Raw genomic sequence first — 25,824 nt, 5'->3', positions numbered from 1 at the left:
GATCCCTAGATTGGTAACAAATGATCATTTAAAAATATATATTTGTTCAGAGAATTAGTTACTACTGAATTGTGCTGATAAAGCTAGAGAAGCCTTTCATGGTTTGTTCTCATTTTTTACTCAAAATGGTCATGAGGTGTCACTACTAATATGCACTTTTTGCTGAGAAGGAAACTTAGGTGTAGACAGACCAAGTGATTTATCCACAAGTCCACGATACTTTGGTGGAACTGTTTGACTCTGGAGCTCTGCTCTTAAAAATCTTACTTCACCGCTTCATGGGAAACTTGCGTTACAGCACCAAACCAGAAGTGCTCTGTACAAACCAGAAGCACTCAGTTCTGGGATGTTAAATATTAATTATGCAATGCTCTGTTGCTCTGCCAGGCTGATGAGTGAGAAAAATAATCTTATTTAAAAAATTTTAAATCTTCAATTCAACTAAAGATTATCATGTTGTTTGAATTACATTGATTGCTATCATTAATGATTGTGCCATATCTAATGATGCTTACAAGAGATAAATCATTGATTCCTCCAAAAATGAAAAAAAAGGGGGGGAGGGATCCGATATTATGAATCAGCTCCAAAATAGGTGATTGTGAAGACCTAAAAAATAGAGTCACCATGTTTCTGGTTCTGAAACATTTATGGGACATGGAATGTCTTAGTAGGACAGGGTCAGTCTTTGTAGTGAGATGGGCTGGGTTATGGAGGTTAAATGCTGGTAGTGCCATATGACAACCATATGACAAAGTTATCACTTAAGTCTGGTATTCACTCTCTTTGAATCTTGGTTTTCTTAGATGCTTAGTGAGGATTAGAATGCCGACTTTTAGGGTTTAGGGCTAAGATTAAACAAAATGTGTGACATTTGGTATGTATAGTATGAATACAATGAATAAAAGCTGATATTATTTTTATATTCAGAGCCAATGGAAGGAATTGGTTATGAAAATCTTAACACAGGGCAGCCCAGGTGGCTCAGTGATTTAGTGCCTCCTGCAGCCCAGGGCCTGATCCTGGAGACCCGGGATGGGGTCCCACGCTGGGCGCCCTGTGTGGAGCCTGCTTCTGTCTCTGCCTGTGTCTCTGCCTCTCTCTCTCTCTCTCTCTCTCTCTCTCTCTGTGTGTGTGTGTCATGAATAAATAAATAAAATCTTAAAAAAAAAAATCTTAACACATACCAATTCCCAACTGATTCCATCATACCATCTTTGGGTATTGCATTTTACAGGTGAGGATATGTGGGCTTACAGAGGCCCAGGGATGGGATTGTGGGATGTTCTTTTATTGCAAGAGATAAGAAAAACTATACATTTTGGTGAATATATTAGTATTCTATTGCTGCTGCAACAAATTTACCACAAGCTTAGCTGCTTAAAAATAGCATAAATTTTATAACTGAAAATAATATAACATTGTATATTAATTATATTTTAATAAAACCCCACAAATGTATTACCTTAGAGTCATCAAGGCCAGAAGTCTGACATGGGTCTCTGTAGGCTAAAATTAAGGTGCCTCCATGGTCGCATTTTTTTCCACAGGATCTAGAAGACAGTCTTTCTTGGCTCATTCAGATTGCTGGAAGAACTCAGTTTCTTGTGCTTGTAGGACTGAAGTCCTCATTTCCTTGATCGGTATGAACTGAGGGCAATTTTAAGTTTCTAGAAGCCACCTGCATTCCTTGGCAAGTGGCTTCCTTCTTCTGTCTTTAAAGTTGGCAATAGTGGGTTGAGTCCTTCTTATGCTACTACCCTCTCCTACTCCTTCTTCTATTATTGTATCTTTCTGATCCTCTCTGCTCTAATCATTCATTTCCAGGGTGTAGTTAGTTTGGGCCCATCTGAATCATCTAGAGAAATCTTCCCATCTTAAGATCCTTAACCCTAATCACATATGCAAATCCTTTTTGCTATGTAAAGTAACATATTCACATGTTTCATGGATTAGGGCATGACATCTTTTTGGAGCTAGGGTATTCCATCAAGTGAGTAATGGCATACAAATGGGTCTTCTAAGTATGGAGTTATTATGCATGATTCACATTATGTTCTGGTTTGCAAAACAAGTGAACTGTTGTTAAAAATATCCACTCTTACAGACAGATAGGTAGACAACACATGGCCTTGCATAATTTGGTGTCTGTTTACCCCTCACCACTCTTATTCTTTCTCTGCTCAGCTATACATTCTCATTATACTGAACTTACAGTTCCCAGACAGAACTATACTTGGCTAAATTACAATATAAATGCAAACAATAGCCAGTCCATATATGATAATAAAACTCTGACCCACAAAAAAAATCTGGGAAACCTAACCACAACCTCTGCAGAGATTGGTCCAGAATAGTCAGAACTTGGTCAATGTCTGCCAACTTCTCTGTTTCTATTTTTGTTGTTGTTGTTGTTGGTGGTGGTGGTGGTTCATTCTCTTGCTCCCTGCTTCCAAATTAGGACCAACCAAAGAAAACCAAATAAGTAGCCCAAAGCAATTGCTTAGGATGCCCCATTTCTAGTTAGCCTACCTCCCGCCTCCCTTGCCAACAACTTTCAATCGGAAGGTAACTGAACCTTCTCCTTCCCCTCCTTTTTGTCACTCTAAAGCTTTCCCTCTTCCCTGACAGTCTTTGAGTATCTGTCAAATGCAAGCGGTGATGGCTGACTCCCTTGCTACAGCAAACTGAATAAATAGACTGCTCACAATTGGGTGGTATTTGTTTGTTTCCACACCCCCTTTATTCTTTCACATATTTGTTTCTCTTTGTTCTCTTTTTGGATCACTTGTTCTTCCTTGCCTTATGTGAGTAATTTATATTCATCATTTGAGTGTCAGCTTAGATGTCACTAATGACAACAATAACAATAATTATTAAAATGATAGCTAACCTGTACTGAGCCCTTACCTTATGCCAAGAGCTATTCTAACCATTTTCAATTTATCAACTCTTTAAACCCCTGCAATACATTATTGAAGTAGGTTTCTATTATTGTCAAAATTTTACAGACAGAGAAAGATAACTCAGAGAGATAGAGTAACTTGCCTAAGGTCACTGAAATAGGTGAAGGAATTGGGATAGAATTGTGGTAGTCTGTTGCCCTATTTTACTTTTGAAATAATGATGGTGTATTGCTTTCAAAATAAGTTTTCAAATGTCCTCAGTTTAGAATGGGTACTCCTTATCATATGCTTGAAAGGTATTTAATTTGTCTTTACCAATAACACTGTATTATAATTGTTTACAAATTATCTGTAATCCCTACTAAAATTGAAGCTACCTTAGACCCAGAACAATATTATCTTACATACGTTTGTATGTCCAGCATATAGTAGTTTATCTATACATGTGTATTGAAGGGATGGACAAATTAATGATTGAATGAATAAATTTAAAAATCTGAATTATTTTTTTAATTGGAGGATACTAAGTTAAAAACAGAAAAAGGGACCCTGCTTCTAGACAAACTTTGAAAGCAACACAATTCTACATATGAATGTACAGTTATTATCCAGGAAACAATCTCAAAACAGGACAACTTCCTCTCCTGAGCTTAAGTTTCTTCCATAATCTTAAACATAAAATCACAGGAAGCACTAATACTGGTTTCTCCCCAGAAGTTGTCTTCCAATTAGGAGCCATTATTAGGTTGGACTCTACATCTTCTTGGCATTGGTTTCTGAGGCAGAGTCTTTCTAACTTAATAACATTCTTCTGAACTCTACCACAATCCTAAAAATCTCCCCGCTCCACCACCGCACTTACAGTGCTACAAAATTAGCTGAGAGCCAGGGGTGGCGAGGTATTCTCTTTGACTATGTCAGCATTTTAGAGCAAAGTCCCCAACCATGTTCCATAGCATGCCCAGCCTCTGGCCAACTGTCCTTATAATCCACATTCTGGGAGCTCTTATTCACGCTCAGTGGGTCTGCTTTTTAAACTTGAAAGACTGATGTATCTGGAGAAGCACTGAGGCAGTCATCTGGTTCAATTCCTTTACTTTATATTTAATACACTGAGAACCATTCATTCATTCAACAAATATTTATTGAGTATCTACTGAATTCTGGTTTTGATCCAGGATTTGGGGGATCCAGAAGTGAACTAGATAAGGCCCCAGCTATTATGAGGCTTATATTCTTAATGAGGTTAAGACAAAAATCAAGCTAAGAAACAATTTCATTCAGTGTGGCCATAACACAAAGTTGTGTGGTAGCAATTTGCCCAAATGTATCCCTTTTAGAACATATGTCTTCTACGTCTTCCATCACACCCCTGACTTTCTGATCAGCCATTCTTCCTTGGCAGCCTTAATGTTTCCTCTCAAACTTTAACTGATTATATGTAGGAAGTAACAAACCTTATTTTGGATTAAAATTGTTAAGGAAATTATTCCTGATCCTCTCTGCTCTTTACTTATTGTCGATGTTCTAAAAATAAGTTTTCTTCTCATGCTTCATTTTTGTTTTTCTCGTAGGAATCGACTATTACAACAAGATCATTGATGATTTGTTAGCTAATGGAGTCATGCCCATAGTGACCCTCTACCACTTTGACTTGCCTCAGGCCTTAGAAAACAAAGGAGGTTGGTTGTCAGAGGCAATCGTTGAATCCTTTGACAAATATGCCCGGTTTTGCTTCAGTACTTTTGGAGATCGAGTCAAACAGTGGATCACTATAAATGAGCCTAATGTTTTTGCCCTGCTGGCATATGATCTTGGTATATTTCCTCCTGGCATACCTCACGTTGGAACCGGAGGTTATCAGGCAGCTCATAATTTGATTAAAGCTCACGCCAGATCCTGGCACAGCTATAATTCCTTATTCCGAAGAGAGCAGAAGGGTATGGTGTCCCTAGCAATTTTTGCTCCCTGGGTGGAACCAGCAGATCCCAACTCAGTGTCTGACCAGGAAGCTGCTAAAAGAGCCATAGCTTTCTCCTTGGATTTCTTTGCTAAACCCATATTTACTGATGGTGATTATCCGGAAGTTGTCAAGTCCCAGATTGCCTTCATGAGTAAAAAGCAAGGCTATCCATCATCAAGGCTTCCAGAATTTACAGAAGAAGAGAAGAGAATGATTAAAGGCACTGCTGATTTCTTTGCTCTGCATTATTATACAACTCGCTTAGTCAAGTACCAGGAGAATAAGAAAGGAGAACTGGGTTTTCTCCAGGATGTGGAGATTGAAATTTTTCCAGATCCATCTTGGATAAGTTTGGGTTGGATCTACGTGGTACCATGGGGAATACGTAAACTACTGAAATACATTAAGGTAAAACACAGTGTTTCTGTTCATGTATGCCGAAGTATGGGAAGACAGACATATGTGTGAACTTGGAAAAAGAATGGTTTTAAGCAGTAGGTTATACTTTTGTTGGCTTGGGAAGAGAGATTAGGATTTAAGTTGGTGAGGAGTTAACTACCTGATAAGAGGCTTCAATACCATGGTTAAAGTTGAGATTCTCTGTTAAAGTCAGTTGTGGTCATAGGAATAGCTTGGGCATATTTTTCAGGCTGATGTCACAATTATAATTCTTAAAAAAAAGCATATTAAGGGTTGAAATCGTTGGATCCTTTTTGGGCCTCTGTTATGCTGGATGGAGTCCAGGTAGCTAAAATTAAAATTTTAAGTTAATGATTTTTAGGACCCTTGCTGTGGGGGGATAGAGAGTGTAGCTGTTGGTGGGACCAAAGGGTTAAAGAGTAGTGACAATCAGCAGATGCTGATGGAAGAAAGATATTTCTGTCTTCTCATTATGATAAGAGTCATTTGACTGTCTTCATGGACATTTGCACAGTTTTGATTTTCCATTGTTAGTCATAAAAGGTCAGTGCGTGGAAAATTAAGTTAATAGGGTCAGTGCAATTTGATGAAAACTAGTTTTGGGTTGTAGCTTAGAGAAGATAGAGGGTAATGCACCTGATTTTATGAGTCTTTTTTTCTTTTTCTTTTTACATCTGTTTGGAATAAAACTTCTGCTCTCTTGTTTCAGGACACATATAATAACCCTGTAATTTACATCACTGAGAATGGGTTTTCCCAGGGTGACCCTGCATCTCTTGATGACACTCAGCGCTGGGAGTATTTCAGACAGACATTTCAGGAACTGTTCAAAGGTACCATTTGAAATGATGAAAGATCAATTGTGCAAACTTAATATAATTTTCCCATGTGCCTATTTGCATTCAGCAAAGACCAATGATTTTGAAAGCTGAAATTCATGTAAATCAGTGTAAAGCCATGTAATTAAGAGAGAAGAGAAAAAGTATTTAGGAAAGAGGAAGGTGAGGATTTGGGCCTAGCTTCAACCTCCCCAAATTTAATCAAGTAAAAGCAACCGTCTTCAGTATTTTGTGACTCCTGGGTGAAGGTGACATGAACAGAAGGGGTAGTGGCTGCTGAAAGAGAACATTAGTTATTATAAAAAGATTAGCACGGACCAACTACATCATGCCTATTTGCATATTTTTTTATATCCTAACTACCAAGAAATGAATTGACAGAATTTTTAAAGGACCAAACATTAAAATGGCTTTGGTTGAGTTTCAGCCTCAAATGAGTCTTCCATCACTATGTGTTTCCTTTAAGCTGTAACCAAACAGCCCCTTTTAAGAACAGGTTTTTGTCACATAGAATCTGTGGATTTTATTTCAAGACAATATTATTATTCTAGCAACTGTTCTTTCTCCATGGAATTCTCTTCATATTTGAAAACAAATGTGAAGGAATAATCTCCAAGTGGTAACACACATTTCTACACCAGTTAATTTCCCCATTTCAGCATCTATTTGGAACACTGTTGCATCATAAATTTAATTTCTCCTCCCTATAAAGGAATCATATCAGAGAAACAAAATCCAATGTAAAATGAGTCTTTCAATTTCCTTTTTTACTATGATAGGCACACTTCTCTCTATCATTCTATTTGAAAGGTCCTAGAATTATTCTCTCCAAAATTAGTAATATACTGAAATCAGCCAGAAAGAATTCTAGAAAGTGACACAAAATGGTCTCTTTCCAAAACCTAAAATATATTGTCCTCAGCCCCTCACTCAAGCGTGGAGTTTATTGGCAGAGGGCAATTGGATTCCTACGATTTGATCCAAGTGAAATAATTCTTTTGTATTACATGCAAAACAAATTCTTTCTCTAGGTAAGAATTCACTTTCTGATTAAAACAACAACAACAACAGGAAATGTCTAGTTTTCTGAGATTCCACTCTTCTTTTCCCTGTAAACCCTATTTAGAGTTAATCCATTCCTCTTAGAGGAAAGTAAGCTGGTTACCAACAGGCAGATTTATGGATGGTATGAGGACCACAAATGACTTGTCCGAAATTGTTCTGTGTATTTTTGGGAAAAGGGAGAAAAATAGAAATTGGCTTTCTTCATTTCCAGCTTGGTGCTCCGTTTACTGCTAACATATAGGGGCATTTCATTGCTCTTTGAAATCGTTTCAAGTACTTTAATATAGTCCCTTAGATCTTTAACGCTAAAAACGCGGTAGTAGACCCACAAACTAAGACAACTTAAAGATAGAAAAGTAATTGAAAGTGAGAGTGGAAAATGTGAGAAGATTTGGGTTTCTGAAGGGCAGAGAAGGAGAATAGGATTAGAGACAAAATTCTGTTTTTCTACTTATTGAATTTCAATTGTGTCTTTAAACAGATGGAAAAAATACCGTGCACTTAAGACATTAATTGTTCACAGTATGCATGTTCTCTTCTGAATTTTAACATTAGGTGATCTATATTTATTGTAATTAATACATAGTATTATATTTACTTTGCTTTTTAAAAAGATGTAGCCTTTCAAATGTGCAGAAATCTACTTCTTGACAAAAGAAAAATACGTGTTCTCTCTTCTAGAGTGGGTATAGTGATAGCTATTTCTTACATATTGTTGTAGACACCGATTATTTAATCTGTTGTAAAACTCTTTTCTGGTAATTACTCCCTTTTCTCTATGAAATATCCACCTCAGGCTTACCACAGCGACAGCCACGTCAGTAGAATAACATCCCCCTCTTCCTAACACAGAATTGATTGATTTAAATGTAGGCACATGACATGACCTAGGCCAATCCCTGTTCTTCCCTGAGATTTAGAATTTGGGCCAGTTGCTTTGTCTCTTAGTCTAGGTTGGGCAGGAGAATGTAGCTTTGTGAGCCGTTGGTAGCTATGTCCTGCCCTGGAAGCTAAGGAGTAGTATGAAGGGTTGCTGTAGGTGCATCGAGGAAGTGGAGGCAAGAAATAGGAAGAGCTTCAGGTGACACTTGAGCCTATAATTCCAGTTTTTCCCTCAGACCCAGATGCATGCATGCTCTTGAGAGACATTACTTTTGCTCATAATTAAGTGCTCTTTCTGCTTCACCTGAATCTGATTTGTTTTTCTTTCACTTGGAGTGTGGACACTCCAAAGAGCGTTAACTGATGGTGACATAACACTTCATTTTCTAAACAGTGAGGTGAGGCCATTGCTCTTATTATACAGATGAGAAAACTGAGTTTCAAAGAGGCTAGCTAAGTCATTTGTTCAAGATCACAAAGTTACTAAGAAATACTTCCTGGAACCAAGCAGAATATATGCGTCTTTACTGCTACTACCACTATTTTGGTGTTTGATGAGGTCTGTGAGTTCAGGGCTTTTGGACTCAGAGTAGTTGCTTGTTGTACCACACAGAACCTTTTCCTCACCTTTGGTACTCTGAACTTGCATAGATTCTTGAAATCTGCAGGAGCCAACAAGTCCAATGACCTTTTGGACAAAGCTCAGACTGCCCTCTCCTCCCCCAGTCCTGCCTCTCGTCAGGGGAGTGGAGCTTAATTTACTAATCAATGTCCTGAGACTCCTTTGAGGTAGTGCTGAAGATGTAGATTGGCAAGAACTTTACTAGTAAGAAGCACCCTGTGAGTGATTAAAAATAATAACAGGCCAAGGAAGACGTTCGTGGGAAGTGCCGCAGGTGAGAGCCCGCTTGAACCCAGGGAGTCAGATAGATGATCCCCACAAACAAAACCCTCTCTCTAACATCACACGTACGGACAGGTACATAATGACACTACAGTTGGATCAATGACATCAGCCTGGAGGTCTTACTGATCTCTACAGAGAGAAACCCACGGCAATTAATTGAGCAGTAAAAAGTAAGCTAATGTTTTTGTTTCCTTTTGGGAAAGGGGGAAAAAAAAGAAAAATGTCATTTCAAGAAAAAAAAGAAAGAAAGAAATCAACTAATGCCTTTTTAATCATTGTGTTATTTAAATAATTGTGTTTTAATTAATATAGATACAGATAAAAGGAAAGCAACACAGTAGAGATACAGAAAACTTGCAAGAACATATAACCAGGCTTATATTTCAGCTCTGCAAGTGATTCGATGAGGGACCTTTGGCAAATCGTTCAACCTCCCAAACTCTCAGTTTGTTCATCTATAAAGATGGATTAACACTTTTCCTGACAGGGTTGTTGGAAAGATTCCATTTAATGAGCTCATGTGTAATCACCCCCAACCAGCAATTGCCTGGCACACAGTAGGCTCTCAACCAATGCTATTAATTATTATCATTACAAAATGTGTACTCTTAAGAATTCATTGATCACCCCAAGTTATTTAACTTTTAATTTTAAAAATGTTATGCTAAGACTTTTTTTTTTTTTTTAATTTTCCACCAAGTATTTAAGTTCTAGCATAATATTCCCCTATACCTGCAGGCTTCTCCATCATTCTTTTTGGGGAACCCCTTAATGAATGTTGCACCGTAGGCCCTCTGGCTCTCTACGGTTGACTTCTGTGGAGTAGAAAGCAGCAACGGCCTCCGTCCATTCATTATTTCCATCAGGAGTGTTGCCAGATTAGGTGAAAAATTAAATCATTGGCAGCAGAAATAACCACCCAGCACCTAGGGGGCTGCAACTGCCCTGCCACATGAATTTTTGCATAGGTTCAGAAGGCAGTGATCTTCAAAGAGTTAAGCTTTTCTCACATCGTAGGAATCTCTATTATATTCATAGAATTTGACCAGTCTTTGCTGCTCCAGAGCCAGCAGGCTGCGTTCGTCAGGAAAGTTGAAGTTCACACGTACACACACACACAAGTGGATGCCTCAGGAATCGGAATGTTGCTGAGGAGGTGAGGAAGGGTGTGGAGCAGGGGAGCTTACTCCCGAGGGGTAGCACTCCAGCCGTGACCCCAATTCTCCTTAAAGGGGATCTGAGCCTATGTTCCATCCGTTCCTCACCCGCCTGAGGATGTGCCCAGCACAGGCCTGCATTTTACTTTCCTCAGCCTGGAATGCCATGGTCTCTGCCTCCTTCCTGGCCCACATCCCGTTGTTTGGAGCACACGAGCTTGTGGGAAGCCAGACAAGATCTGGGTTTGAGACCTGGTTCTGGCTGCTCACAAGCTCAATAATTTTGGGATGATTCTTAAACAAACAATTCTTCCGCCACCTAATCTTTAAAATAGGGATAATGAGAACATCTGTCTTCTAAAGAGTGGTGAAAAATGAACAAGGCGATGCCAATAAAGCCTAAACACAAAGTCTAGAACATTACAAAGGATTCTGTAAATGGCGGCTAAGTTTGGAGCAGGGCCATGGACCCTCTGAGTGCTGGAGCTATGCCTCTTTCATGATTATATCTTCAGCCCTGACTCCCATTAATGCTGTGTAGTAGGTGTTCTACACATTTGTTGAATTTGGACGTGTCTATCGGAGAAGAGTTGGCCAATGGGTAATGAGATATAAATGATTAAATAATTGGGAACTGTATTTTCTTTCCCTAAAGAAATATACCCCATAGAGAGGGGGGAAAAAAAAAGTAGACTTCTGGAAAGTTTCTGAGCCAGCCCAACTTTCCCGTCAGATCCATGCCTGAGTTAGCACAGCAGTAGATGATTGCAGAGAAGGTTTGTTAATGACCAGCTTTAGGCTTTTAATGACAAAACCCCTCAGCAAGATGTCATCGAAGTTATTGAAGACTTCACTGAGAGTGGTGAAGCTGATGCATTGTAACAAGAAGGTTATAAATCTTGCAGCTCGGGTATACCAGCAAGACAAGATGCTGAGCACAGAATCGCCCTGCTGTTGTCTGTCAGCATCCGCCCTCCTTTCCCTCCTCTCCTTCCCACGGAGAGCCAGTAAAGGAGAAATACATCCATTTCCCGAAGTAGCAGAGGCCTGGCAGCCACCTGCCTGGGCCAATTTCAGATCACAGAGGCCCATTTAACTGGACAAAATGTGTTAAAGCACCTGTGTTTTTCTCAACGGGCATTTAAAAAATCCTAAGAATTAAGGAAAGATCTCAAAGGTTAATCCATTGACCTTTTAGAAAAACTAACCAATTAAAAATCCATTGCAAGCGCTGAATAGAGACCCAGGTACCTGCATCTAGAGTTCCACTCCCTACCTATCGAGTTATTGCTTCTCAAGGCCAATCTCTGTCCACTTAGCCCCAATGAAGCAGCTCATCTCATAGCTCTTGGTCTTGGATGCATGTGGGGTAGGACCTCAGATCCACGTGGCACTCTTGCTCTTGGCTGGACTGCATGAGGGCGACTCGAGGTCAGAATAGAGAGGAAAGAACAAGGTTTGAAGGCCGTGCATTAGAATTGTTTGCGTGCGATAGTGTACAGGCCTGTGGAATTTGAAAAGTCGCAAAGAAAACACTTTTCAATATGTCTGTGTTCCACCAACCTCCACACGCAGACCACACACGAACTCAGACAGCCAGAGGTTACCGGGATTACAGGGTTCACCTTAGACAGACGCCAGATGACCTTCTCCTATTTTGTTTCTTCCCTACTTACCTTTACCTTCTATTCTCCATATAAAGCCTGATGGGGTCAAACGTCTTCAGGGCTTGAAGAGTGAAGACAGACACCAAGGCCCATTCTAGTGACATGCCTTCAGGTGAGCGCCCATGGGGACCCTGAATGTCATCCTGCTCACCGGTTAAGTGGGACCAATGCTAATCACTGGTCTGCCTAACCCCAAGTCAGTGTGAAATAAAATGAGATGATTTATGTCCCTATGTGCCCTGAATACGTTAAAATATTAGACGTTATATTTCTATATTGATGTATCAACTTTACACTTGTAAGGACATCTGTCACTCTGGCCCAGATCCATCATCTGGACCTCAGCATTCTCCATCGCAAAGAGAAGGGACTGATATTCATTATCCAGTTGCTTTCAACATCTGCCAATCCCAGATTCTGTGCTTTGACTTTCCCGCACATTTCTAAACTGCTGTGATGGTGTGATTGGTTTAGGGGTTTTAGAGAACAGGTACTATGACCAAATGACTGATGCAGAGCTTGGTGACGCTCAGAATCCCACACACCGTACATGCACACACACAGGCGGTGGTTGCTAAGCTGCTTGGCCAGGCTTACCCGGGTGAGGCACGTGTTGATGTAATTAGGGACGTACACCGTTTAGCAGATACACCGTCCTGGAAACAGAGAACCTGGGGCATCTGCTTCATGGGAATCGGCTTCCTGGAGCAGCTCAGTCACACACCAGAGAATCTGCCTGTGTGCCCTGTGACCGAAATCCACTCGTTACCTTCTCCCTCAGTAGCGTTCCAACACTTCTGCTGTCCCCTGCAGATGGACATTGCTCTGTGCTTCTTTTTAATTCAGTTTCACCTGCTCTGAGGGGATAATTTCTTAAGGTTCCCCACTACCTGAGGCCCTCAGTGAATCTTAAGACTACTATAAAGTCTTTTAAGAAAGTATTCAGACTTTTTTTTAGATATTTTATTTATTTATTCACGAAAGACACAGAGAGAGAGGCAGAGACACAGGCAGAGGGAGAAGCAGGCTCCCTGCAGGGAGCCCGATGTGGGACTCGATCCCAGGACCCCGGGATCACGACCTGTGCTGAAGGCAGACGCTCAACCACTGAGCCACCCAGATACCCCCCAAGATATTCAGATTATCTCAAACTTAACCTCTCCATTTTTTTTATGACAATCTGTCCAGTAATTTTTGTGTGACGTTACAGCAAACAAAAACTCAGTTTTATTCATATAACTATAAAAGCGACCTGTAAAATAATTGGAGCATAGTTTATCTGGAGGAAATCTACTTTTCCAAAATGAAGAGTAGACTCAGTGGAATCTTGAAAAAGGTGAAAAAAGAGGAAGGATTTGACAATGAGTTTTATTTTTTTAATTAATTTTTAAAAATATATTATTTATTTATTCATGAGAGACAGAGAGAGAGAGAGACAGAGAGACAGAGACACAGAGACACAGGCAGAGGGAGAAGCAGGCTCCATGCAGGGAGCCTGATGTGGGACTCGATCCCAGGACTCCAGGATCAGGCCCTGGGCCGAAGGTGGCGCTAAACCTCTGAGACACCTAGGGATTCCCCGACAATGACTTTTAAAGGAGATATATTTGACATACAACGTTTTGTAAGTTTGAAGTGTACAACATGTTAATTTGATATATTTATATATTGCAATAGGATTACCACCCTAATGTTAGCTATTACGTTGCATAATTATTTCTTTTTTTTTTTTTGTGGTGGGAACAACTGAGATTTAGTTTCTTAGCAACTTCAAAGTTTATAATACAGCATTGTTGGCTATAATCACTATGATGTGCGTTAGCTCTCCAGAACTTATTTTTACTTCCCATTTTGTGTCTTTAAAGAACACAGCCCCATTTCCCTCAGCCCCCAGCCACCAGTGACCACCATTCTATTTTGTCTTTATGAGTTTGGCCTTTTTTGATTCCACATATAAGTGATATTATACAGTAGTTATCTTTCCCTGTCTGATTTATATCATGTAGCATAATGCCCTTAGGTTCCATCTTTGTTGTTGAAGATGAGTATTTGCCTTTTTCTCGCAGAATAGTATTTCATATATATATATATATATATACACATATACATGCACACACATACACCCCCCCACATACCATTTGTCCATTCATCTGGTGGTAAACCCTTAGATTGTGTCCATATCTGAGGTCATTGTGAATAATGCTGCAGTAAACATAGGAGTGCGTATCTCTTGGCTATCATCAAGAAGGTAAGAGATAAGAGTTGGCGAGGATGTAGAGATAAAGGAACGCACTGCTGGAAGGAATGTACATTAGCTCAGCCATTATGGAAAACAGTAGAGAGGTCCCCCCCCCCCAAAAAAAAAAAAACCAAAAACAAATAGAACTAACATACGATCAAGCAGTTTCTCTTCTGGGTAAATATCCAAAGGAAATAACAACATGGGTTTGAAGAGATAATGATTCTTTTTGTTTTGTTTTGTTTTGTTTTTTACCTGTTTCAGGAAAGAGGGATGGTGAAATATTCAGGTGATGAGAGAGCTGTTGGAATTGAGAGAAGGTGAATGTCTCAGGTTTTTCCCTGGGCCAAGGTGGAGAGGTCCTCAAGCGTCTGCTTACATCAGCCCTTATTCCCCGATCTCCAAAGTAACCTGATTACTACTCGGCCTCCTAGTTATCCTGAGAATTACAAGCCACTGCTTTGGAACAAGGCTAGTAAGGTTTATCTTAGTGTGATTGGCAGGGGTGTCAATAAAGTTATTAATGGTGTAAATAAAGATCCTGCCGGACACCCGAGTGGGCTCGTGGAAAGGATAGGGAGAAGTCAATAGCCAAGTGTCAGCCATTCCTACCCAGGAAACTTAACATGAGTTTCCCAGTGCTTGGAAAGGAATATTCCCCATTATAAATTAATACATTGACATTTATGTTTTGTAAATCAAGGTCTTGTGAGTTCATCAGTGGGGATTAGCTCTGGGTGCACTGAAGATATGAGTGTTTGGATTTGCAGTGTTGGTAATTAGGCTGTAAGTGCTAATCTCACAGTTTTATAGCTTTCCTCTCTGTGGTCTTATCTTCTATTTATAACTCTGACATTACTTATGCTGGTCAGTCGCTCTGTAGTGACATAAATATCGCATCTGTCAGCTCTCCCAGATTCGTAATTGGGTGAGTAACTGGTTAACCACATCCTATATTATTTTTTCAATAGCAAGCCTGCCACCGCGTAGAAAAAAAAATCAGCAATATTATGAATACGGGCATTAAAAATTGGCGCCAAAACTGATTCATGGGCACCTTGTGCAATTGCGGGGCCTTGTTGTTGCAAGTAAGCACATGTTGAATAAGACAATTGAATAGATGGGAGTTGACAGATACTTTGAGTCTTGAAGGCCCATTATATAATCCTTGGAAGTAAGGGAGAAAACCATCTTCAGAAGAGATGGAGATTATTAAAACATACAAGAGCTCATAGGCAGGATCAGTGTGTATAAAGATTTTATTTACCGTTTTTTAATGACATAATTCAGACCAGAATTAAATTTTGGAGTTTTGAGCTATAGACTTAAAATTTAGTAGCTGGTCAGTAAATGGGTAATGGTTGATTAGGAAATTGAGTGTAAATAATAGAAGGAAAACTGAATCACTCCTGGGAATTTTAATAAAACATTTAGATTTATACCACTATTTTGCTTTTAAAAAAAAGAAATGGTGGATTGTTTTTGCTATTATGAGATAATTTTCATGCTTTGGTATTATGCATAGGTACTAATTATACCCTTTAGATACTAAATTTGGTTTTGCTCTGACAACAATTGAAATACATGCCAAAGGTTTTTAAACTCTTTGTATAAATACACTTAACTCCTCCATGCCTCAATTTATTCATTAGAAAAAGGAAAGGGTTGAACTAGCGATTCTTTTGGGATCCTTCCAGTTTAAGAATTTTGTGACCCTCTAAATATCCTTTCGACTCAGATATGTCACGGATCATATTTTATTAGAACTCTTGATAATTTGTTAGGCTATAAAATTAAATCTAAGGAATTAATATCCTTTTTTTTTTTTTTTTTACTTTCTTCACTCTTCTTATTTAGCTACGTAATGTGAAATGTGAACACCTTTCTTAGCTGAACATAAAATAAGATAAAATAAGACCTTGCTCTTCAATGAAGTGTTTCTATTGATATTGATTCAGTTTCCAGGTAACATTTTCTTGACCTTCAATCTGGGTGTTTCCTCTTCTAGTCACTCATACCGAAAATGAACCTTACTTTTCCTCCCCCGAGAAAGTTATCCCTTGGAGATCAGAGTCAGAAGGGTCACCTCAGATTCTAGTTCAACAAAGTTATTGCATAGAACATAACATATCAGGGAGGAAACAGAATGAACAAATCAGTCCAGAGTGTTAGTATAAAATCCCCAGCTGAACAAGTCCAGGGCTGTTACAATCACGAGCAGTGGAATCACCTTTCACGACATGATCATAGCCAACCCTACCTAATCCATCAAGTTTTAAGACAGTTAAGTATGATTTCAAAGCTTCACCATACATGCATAATTTAATTCAGTTAGGCAGTGCAGTGATTTTCACCTTCCTTAAATTTGACTTGAGCGTGATTTTTTTTTTTTTTTTTTTTTTTTGAGTGTGAACCTTTTGTGTTTGGGTGAGCTCCTGAATTAGAACGAAGACTCGGGTTGCAACCATTTTCAAAATTACTTTCCCACCATAATTCTGCAGAGAGACTTTGTAGCTGGGAAGTCTCCTCTTCTATTTGGAACTTTTGAGCACAGAGTTTACTTCAATCAGGGTCTTTTTTTTTTTTTTTTTTTCTTTCCCCCAAGTTACTGTTTAGGTAGGATTTTTCTTCAACACAATGAAAATATCAGCCTGGTGCTGGAGATGAAAGTAGTTTCTTTCAGAATAGAAAGAAATTCTTAAGGCTTATCTGGAAATGCTCTGTGCAGAGGAGGGGGAGGGAGACCTGTCTCCCTGAATAGGGTCATCTCAGCAACAGCAAAGTCTCCTGTGTGTGAATGAGATTAGCTAATGAAACAGTATCATGGCCTGAGATTATTTTGTACCATTCTAAAGTTCAGCCACATTTCCCCCCTTGTTTGTGAAATTCCATTATAGGAATCACTGCCTGCTTTAGAGATAAGTGAAACCATTATGGGTGGAGGAAGAAAAGGCATTTGAACCTTGAAGAATTTTAATTGGCGCTGGTGAGTGAAGGTGAACAAGAAGCCATAAATGTTTCAAGTGAAAACATTAATGAGCTTGGGACTAAACGTAGATGATGAGAGGCAGGATGCATCACATCTGTTGATGAAATAACTTTTTTCTCCCCTAACAAGTGGAATTCACTTCTTTAGTAGATTTAAACTGCCTAAATTCTTCAATAATCTTAAATGGCCACATTGTTTCATGAGTAATAATCTAGTCAAGTACGTTTTATAGCTAAAAATAAGCCAAATATCACAAAAAATTATTTTACCGAATAAAATGGGGGTACATGAGTGTACATTAAGTGTATATACCTTTATTGGTGGATCATTTTGTTCTGTGGCTGAGACCACGCTGGCTTAGCCTCTTAAAATATTTTTCTTCCAAAGATGTTCAGCCTGTGTTGTTGATCCCTTGAATGAACAGTTGTCCTTTCATTTAGAAAGAAACTTCAAAAATATTTCATGGCCAAAGCTTGCTGCCCTCGTGAATATATGATAATAATCTCAAGAGTGACTCGGAAATATTCTTCAGCACTCCTGAAAGAACAAACAGCATGACCCATTGTAAGGTTTGTACAGACAGGCAGCATATTTTATGAATACTTCTACACAACAAGGATTTGCTTATTTGACACAGTGAAAGAGCATATTCTTTAAAGACAGATAGTTCTGCATTCAAAACCTGGTTCTGACACCCTTTCATGCTGTGTGACCTTGGACGAGTTATTCTGACGCTATGAATATCAGTTTGTCATTTGTGAAATTTTATTTTTGGTGAGGATTAATGACATACTTCATATCCCAGAAAAATGCCTAGCACATAAATCCCCCAAATGATAACTATTGCAGTGAATTCTTTGTTAACCAGGATTTTAGAAAAACTGTGACTTCCTGCACAGTCATCAAGCGCTGATAATTTATGCTTCTCTTGATGACCCTGAAATGCATTCTGAATAATTAGAGAAAGATTAAATTATAATCAGTTTAGTTTCAGTGTTAAGTGTATTTTAATTTATTCTCATTCTTTAAAAATTTGTAATCCTTCTGCATGTGGTAACAATTAACAAAAAATATTTGATTAGCTGGAGCACTCCACTTCCTGACTGTCAGACTAATAAAGAGTTTATTGTATATTGTTGGAGTTCAAACTCTGCCCTGCAGATAAACTGGGCATTTGCCGGATGGATTCGCTTCACACTGGTCTGATCTCCATTCTTAGACCCACTGTGTTGACTTCTTGCCTGTTGGAAATTCTAGAATTAATCCTTAAATATCCTTAAACAATATACAAGGGACTGTTTGCATTTCTTTTTTTCTTTTCTTTTTTTTTTTTTTTTTGATCACAAGGTCATGACGCTGGTCATCCCATCTGATTTTGTGCAGATGAGTAAATCTCACCCTGAGCGTTGTCTGTTCTTTTCCTACAGATATCTAGAGATGGACATCACAACTGACATTAGTAATCAATCTATCTTGGTGTTTCATCAACCTTTACTCTTCTCCAATCATGTTTTAGACTTATTTTCATTGGGCTTTTTAGGCCGTATAACCTTCCCTGATGAAAACTTCACTATGCATTTTATCATTTCTGTGGACCTTTGAACTTCCCACATTTTCTCCCAATAATCCCCTCCTCCACCCTGCCCCACAGAAGGTCATATGCTGCTTTAAAGGATAGCCTAGCAACTGACTTGAGTTAAACATAGTGTCTCCAAAAAATTATCACTATTACTGTCGTTTTTTGATCTCTTAAAAAAGTTCATTTTCAGGCAAGTAGATTGATTTTAGATTGATCAACCATAGGACATGGTATTCATTGGTTTGCCTCTGTCTGGCCTCATTCTGCCTGCCTTTAAATCCCTGCCTTGCCCCCAAATCCCTCTTCTAACAGGGTAGTCTCTTTGATAATGTCCTTCACATCCCGGACAACTTCCTCAGTACTCACTCCATAATAGCAGCAGTGTCTGTAGAAGGGGACTAATTGTTTTATTTAAAAGGAGAGCCAGCCCAAGGGAAAAACAGCTGGTGAAGGTTTCATTTTGCTTTCCAAGACCAGGCAAGTCTTGGCCCTGGTGTGAAGGCAGGATTGGCTAGGATGCTCCCGTCAAAATGGTGGGAGTCCTCCTTGGTAACACCAGGGAGGGGTCTATATAAGGACAGGAAGCCTGGGTGCGTAGCCAGAAAGCAACCATTAGCATTCTACTGCAGTCCTGTGATTTATCCGAGACTCAGCTCACCAGGTGGCTGTCGCTCAGTTGATAAGGTAGTTTCGTGTTATTGCTACCGTGTGTAATTTCCCCACAAAGTGGCTTTTTCTCATTAGATAGACATATTAAAAGCCAGCGACTCAATGGCATCACCATCACTGCTTCTTCAGCTACACAAACTTATATCTATTTAGCTACCACAAACATGTGTCATGTTTGACAAGCCATATTTGCATTACAGGGCTATTTTGGGTCTTTTGGGAACCATGACTTTGAACTTTGGTATATCAGAATGGTCAGTTGCAATATTTTATTTCATAGGCTTCTTGAACAAAGGTGTGACATTTCCCTAAGTATGGTATAAGACCATTTGGCAGAACAAGTGAATACAATATAGGTCAATACAAATCTAATGCTAAAACTTAAGAACTTTCATAAAACTGAAGTTTAAATGTCTTTACTAGCTTTCCATACTGATACATCATTAGTCACAGAAATGTCATATTAAATATTTGTGTTGGTCAGTAGTTGAAGGGTGTTTATATGATGTATCTTATGTTTCTGACTTTCGAAATTCCTAATGCCGTATTCTCTTATAAACATGTGTAACTGCATTTACCTGAAGTCCTTTATTACTTTCCTTTGATTTAAGGGAGATTTGCTTCTTGAAAAAACGATCTTCTTTTCGTGTTTCTATTTTTTAAAATATTTTTCGGTTGACACAAACAGTGTTAACTCTGGTAGTGAGAATAATGGTAGGAAGGACTGTTAAGAAATGCCAGTTTAAACTTGTTGAGAAGCATTAATTTTCGTCAATTATTGAAGATTGGCCATTTTATTATATTCAGGCTCTAGATGCAAAGAAATACCAGCCAGTAAAGCTGAAGAAGGAGAGGAAAGGGGGGAATGCAAACATTCTGACCATAGATTGTTGACCTAAAGCTTGGAAACTAACTCGTCGTGTCCTGGCATCCAGGTCAAAGGGGACGCACCATTAGTTACATCTGTCATTTCAAGTTTTGTGCTCTGCGGAGCCTTGGGTTCCATGGAGGTATCTTTGAGGACTGTTAGTTTGCATATAGGGAAGGTGAGAAAGTGGGGCTCCAGGGCACCTCAGCTTTTATTGGTTGTATGTATTAGGAATCCATCAAAATTTTCATTTGAAAGGAAGGCTCTCTTGCTAAAAAAAGAAAAATTGGAAAGCCGGTGAATAATAGGGATCTCATTATCAGAGGGGAAGCAACATAGTAGCTCCTTTGGGGAAATGACGCTTTAACTGCCTTTCTCTTTCACTTAAAAAAAAGTTATTTCAAACATACAGGAAAATGCAGGTACCCATATAACTGTGACCCAGATTTAACAAATGTTCATATTTTTCCGCATGCATTTTACATTCAAAGGATAAATATAATAAATAAAATTGACCCTGGTGAAACTCCTTTGTGCCCTTCCTCTCCAAATCTCCTTTGTTCAGTCCCTGAGCTTAGATAAACTCGATCCTGAAGTTGATGTGTGTCCACTTGTGCGCTAGATCCACATCTTACTACAAATGTGTGTATCCATACCCCATTTGTGTATTGTTTTGTGCATTATCCTTTTGCATAATGATGTTACACTATACAAATCCATTTTCAACTATATATTTAAGATTTACCCACGTTGATACTTGTAGCTTTAATTCATTCTTTTTAGTGGATCTATGCTATACTGATACATGAACAAACCACATTTATTTATTCATTCTCCTGTTGACAGACATTTGGAGTCCAGACGATGGACGTTTTTTTCACTTTTACAAATAGTGTTGTACCGAATATCCTTGAGTAGCTCATTTCGAAAGGCGCTTCTTACATGGCTGTTTATGAAGCAGGCCATCAGCTAGCCCACTTGGTGTCTTTAATCCATTTAGAATGAGGCTCTCTTTCCTTCCAACACTTTCCATTTTCTGGGAAATGATCGTAAAGACTAAGCAAATCCCTTTATTTCAAGGGTGTCTTCCATATTTGTGCAAAGTAAAACTTGCATGATCATAGCAGTCACCCTGCACGTAGGCGATGCATAGTAAGACAACCCACAGGATATAAAGAGTTTGGGTGAATGAGTGTGCTTGACAGGTTAGCAGCTGTAATCCAAATAAGATTGGTGCTTAGTATTTACACGAGATCTTTCCAGCTAAAGGCATGGTCTGGGAAAAACTGTATCTTTTTCAGAGTTAATTTGATGCAAATAAAGAACACAGGGAAGCTGTGTAAGGCTTCTTTTCTTTTCCAGGTCACAGAGGACGAGTGGCAGGGTCAAGTGATATTGTATAGAGGTGTCACTTCTCCGTTTTCCCCTTTCCAGAACCCTGCCCTCAAACCCCTCCCAGGTAGACGCACAGACAGCACAGGCTCCTACCAGGCTTCACCTGGTACCTCCACAATATGCTACTAGAGCAGGCAAGCTGTCCAGGGAGGGCATGCGTGTTTTTCCTCTGGGAAAGGAAGTTTGACTTGTCTTGGGCTGAGGTGCATGCTGTGAGCTCCCACTGAGGCTGGCTCTACACGCCAATACACCAATACATTGAAATACATTTGTGGGATGTTTCTTTGGTACTCACCAGGTGGCTTTGCTAGATAGGAAAAGAACCCTACGAGAGGCAGTGCAATGTCCCCTCTGTGGTTCATGGGAGTTTTGTGGGGGACAAACTCTGCCCTGCTTTTGAAATCTTAAAAACATATTATTTGCTTTGCAAAGTCCTTGCAGGTAGATGTTGCATGAGACAGTCTAGCAGGAGACTCTCTGAGGTGCCTAACGTTCTCATCTTCTTGACCCTGTCCCAGCAACATTTTAATCAATGATTTGGGTAAAGAGTTGAGGGAATGCGTTTCCAATTTGCAGATGACAAAAAGCTCATTAGGAGAAAGAGCAAAAAAAACAAGCTTGCTGCTACTTTTATGGTGGTTTGTTCATTTTCATCAAATAGGTCTTAGCTTAAATTTCACCTCCTCACAGAGGCTTTCCCTGAGGATCTGCCTAATGTATGACCTTCATTTCCAATCAGTTTTTACCTGTTTTCTTTATCCAAAATTTTATTTCTTAGTTGTTTAATGGTTTCCTGACACATCTCCATAGACTCTAAGCTTGATGAGAGAAGGGACCATGCTTCCCTGATCATTTCTGGCACCCCAGGACATAGCATAGCTCCTGGTACATAATAGGAACTTAATAAATTTTTGTTGATTAAGTGAAAGTCATGGGAATCATTGAAGAATATTAGGCATGGAAGTGACATGATAGGATTCTTAGTTCAGAAATGGAATTTGGAAGAAGTCAAGACCAGAAACTTGGTATACATTATTGAATGTGCTTCACAGAAGAAAACATGTATGTTGTAGTTGTTCGAAACTTGCCTTGCATGCATTCATGGTGTCAAATTTCCTGATTATAAGATATAAGAGCGTCACTCTTAATTTTGCCTTGAATATTATCTTCCATCCTTGACACCATTGAGTATTAACATTAAAATTAACAATCTAAATCCTACCCAGAAGATAATGTCTAGGATGATCTCACAACAAGGAGAGAGAGAAGGCTTTTAGTTTTTGTTAAAATTGTTAAAGAACTATCAGGTATAAGACTAAAAAGATTCATTCTGTGTTGTTAGGGAGGGCAAAACTCAGGCCAGTGGGGGCCCATTACATGAAAGCAACTTTCAGTTTAACATGAGACAGAGCTTTCTAACAATTAGTGGGGCCGAATAAGGGAATGGATGTCCTCAGGAGATCATTAGATACTTGTCAATAGATGGCATGGAAGCAGATGCCAGATGCCCATCTGTCAAAGACGCTGTTGAGAGGATGTCTGCCCCATGTGAGAGGGTCATTCCACAAGTGTGTGCAATCGCCTAATATTCATTGAGAACCCACAGTGCACTTGCTTCCGTGGAGGATACAGAAATATATAAGGCACAGCTGCTGTCTGGACATGATCACCTTCCAATCCTAAGTTCTATGAATTCCAGGAAGTTTTAACCAAGGCCCTAATGTAATTCTCATGTCCTCCACATTCAAGCAGACTGAAATTATGAAGTCCCCAAACATGGCCAACCTGCTATTAACATGTAGTCTTAGGCCCAGCAGTATGGACATGGTGCAGAATACAACTTCATAGCCACATCCGACCTTTGTCCCCCAAGTCAAACTCTGGCTTTGTTTTTATGACATAAAAGATTCTAGAATATGAAAGAGAGTTTCGTTTCTTTGGTTCGCTTCTGGGTTTGAAAGTTAATATGAGTTCTGACCTCAGGATGACATGTACTGGCTTTATTTAATCAAACTTTGTTGAGATTAATATTTTTGCATTAGAATTGGATCTCTGTGGGGCACCTGGGGGGCTCAGCGGTTGAGCATCTGCCTTCGGCTCAGGTGGTAATCCCAGGGTCCTGGGATTGAGTCCCGTATTAGGCTCCCTGCAGGGAACACGCTTCTCTCTCTGCCTGTGTCTCTGCCCCTCTCTCTCTCTCTCTGTGTGTCTCTCATTAATAAATAAATAAAATCTTTAAATAAAATTGGATCTCTGTGACTCCAACTGATGACAAAAACATGAATTATAAAGTAGAGACTTTATGGAAATATAAGTAAGCACACTTAATACTTTAAAGTCAGATCTGCCCCAATCGATCACAAAGTGTTTGACCTGGAAACCTCTTTCCACACATAGAGAACATTAATAAATAAATGTCTGGATGGAGCCGTTTTGGGGTTAGATTTGGATATCATATTAATGACCTAACATTTTGGTCTGAATTCTTATGGCTTCTGTCAATGACATGAAGTTGGCTGTCACATGGATATGCCCTCTCTCTCTTTTTCACACACTTCAGTAACAGGAGCGTTGGAACCTCATTAATGTAGGTAATATCTGCTGTAGTCACTGATCCACAAGCTATCACAGTGATCTGAGGGATTAGTATGCTTCCTTAGGCTACTTAACAGAACATTGGGAGCCTCCTTGACCCTGATTATATTTACAGACCCAGATATTTAATATTAGATTGCATACTATATTAGTAAATATACAAGACCCTTGAATAGTCCTTTAAAAATATTCCTTTGATGGATAGTCTGGGGACTTAGTTATTTCCTCCATTGGCCGAAGTCTCTTTGTATGTGCTTACTTTTCATTTGTTGGCCTTCAAATTAATCCAGATTACAATTATGTTCTCCAAAAGTTATTCAGATTACTGTATTCTGAGTAAAGGGTATAGTACAGAAGGTGCTCATGAGGGAGACAAGCCATTCCTCCCTAAGCCTAAGCCATTGCTTTGAAGTCACCAGGAATCATATGCCAGCAGAGCCTAGAGTGTCCATTTGGTATTGTATGCAAGGATTTTTAAAAGATCTTAGCTGGAAATGCAAAAAAAAAATTAGGGAATTGAAAATATTAAAATGGAAGTTTGCATATTCTCACCAGGTAGAAAACATTGCTCCTTCATCACTCTTTGTTTCTTTTTCTTTTAAGATTTTATTTATTATTTGAGAGAGAGAGAGAGCAAGAGAAAGAGACAGAACAGGAGTGATGGGAGGGGCAAAGGTAGAGGAAGAAACAGACTCCCCACTGAGTGGTGAGCCAGCTGGGGCTCCATCCCAGGACCCTGAGATCAGGACCCAAGCTGAAGATAAATGCTTCACCAACTGAGCCACCCAGGCACCCTTATATCACTTCTTTTTAATAGTCTATTTTTTGCTCTCCTTAGAGCAAAGATTTGAAGCGCTGTGTCTTAATCTTGCCTGCAACACTGGGAAGACAACAAATACTGACACCTGGATTCCACCCCCAGTGAAAAAAAATTTTTTTTCATTAATATCCCTCATCTCATGTAGTGATTCTAATTTATTTTTTCCTACTTTATTGAGATGTAATTGACAAAAACATTGTATAATTATACAATTGTATAATTGTAAAGCGTACAATTGTATAATTGTAAATTTTAAAGTGTATAATTGTAAAGGTGATGATTAGATGTGTGTATATATTATGAAATGATCACCACACATTAACAGGGTTAATTAAGACCTCCATCAACTCATGTAATTACTTTTTTTTTTTTTTTTTCAGTGAGAACATTTAAGTTCTACTCCTAGGAACTTTCAAGTATGTGATACTTGAAAGTATGGTTTACTGTGATTGCCAAGCTATACATTAGATCCCTAGAACTTATTCATCTTGTAACTACAAGCTTGTGCCCTCTGACCAACATCTTCCCATTCCCCCCACTCTGCCTGGCCTAACAATCACCATTCTATTGTTTCTATGAATTTGACTTTCTTTTAGATTCTACATATAAGTGAGATCATACAGTACTTATTTTCCCCTGTCTGACTTATCTCACTTAGCATAATGCCCTCAAATCCATCCATGCTGGTGCGGTTGGCAGGGTTTCATTTCTTCTCAGAGCTGAATGTTACTTCGTTGTCTACACACACCACACCTTCTTTATCCATTCATCTATAGATAGACACTGAGTTCGTTTCCACGCGTTGGCTATTGTGAATAATGCTGCAATGGACAAGAAAATACAGAACAGAGATTCTAATTTAAG

The 25,824-nt window shown here is 39.1% G+C and overlaps 1 protein-coding gene across 3 annotated transcripts in view; it reads left to right on the top strand.

The window, feature by feature from the left end:
- Window positions 1-25,824, top strand: part of LOC121489616 (cytosolic beta-glucosidase) — a 111,256-nt gene that overhangs the window by 41,661 nt on the left and 43,771 nt on the right. For 2 of the 3 annotated variants that reach the window (XM_041752849.1, XM_041752850.1), the window contains exons 4-6: window positions 1,551-1,643; window positions 4,481-5,277; window positions 5,999-6,122. In XM_041752849.1, the coding sequence (XP_041608783.1) occupies window positions 1,551-1,643; window positions 4,481-5,277; window positions 5,999-6,122 (1,014 nt within the window). The remainder of the gene's footprint in view (window positions 1-1,550; window positions 1,644-4,480; window positions 5,278-5,998; window positions 6,123-25,824) is intronic. The other variant, XM_041752851.1, reaches the window with a different exon arrangement.

This window comes from Vulpes lagopus, chromosome 4 (assembly GCF_018345385.1).
Source record: "Vulpes lagopus strain Blue_001 chromosome 4, ASM1834538v1, whole genome shotgun sequence".
NCBI lineage: Eukaryota > Metazoa > Chordata > Mammalia > Carnivora > Canidae > Vulpes > Vulpes lagopus.
Note: the sequence above shows the minus strand (reverse complement) of the source record. Positions and strands in the feature narration are given on the sequence as shown.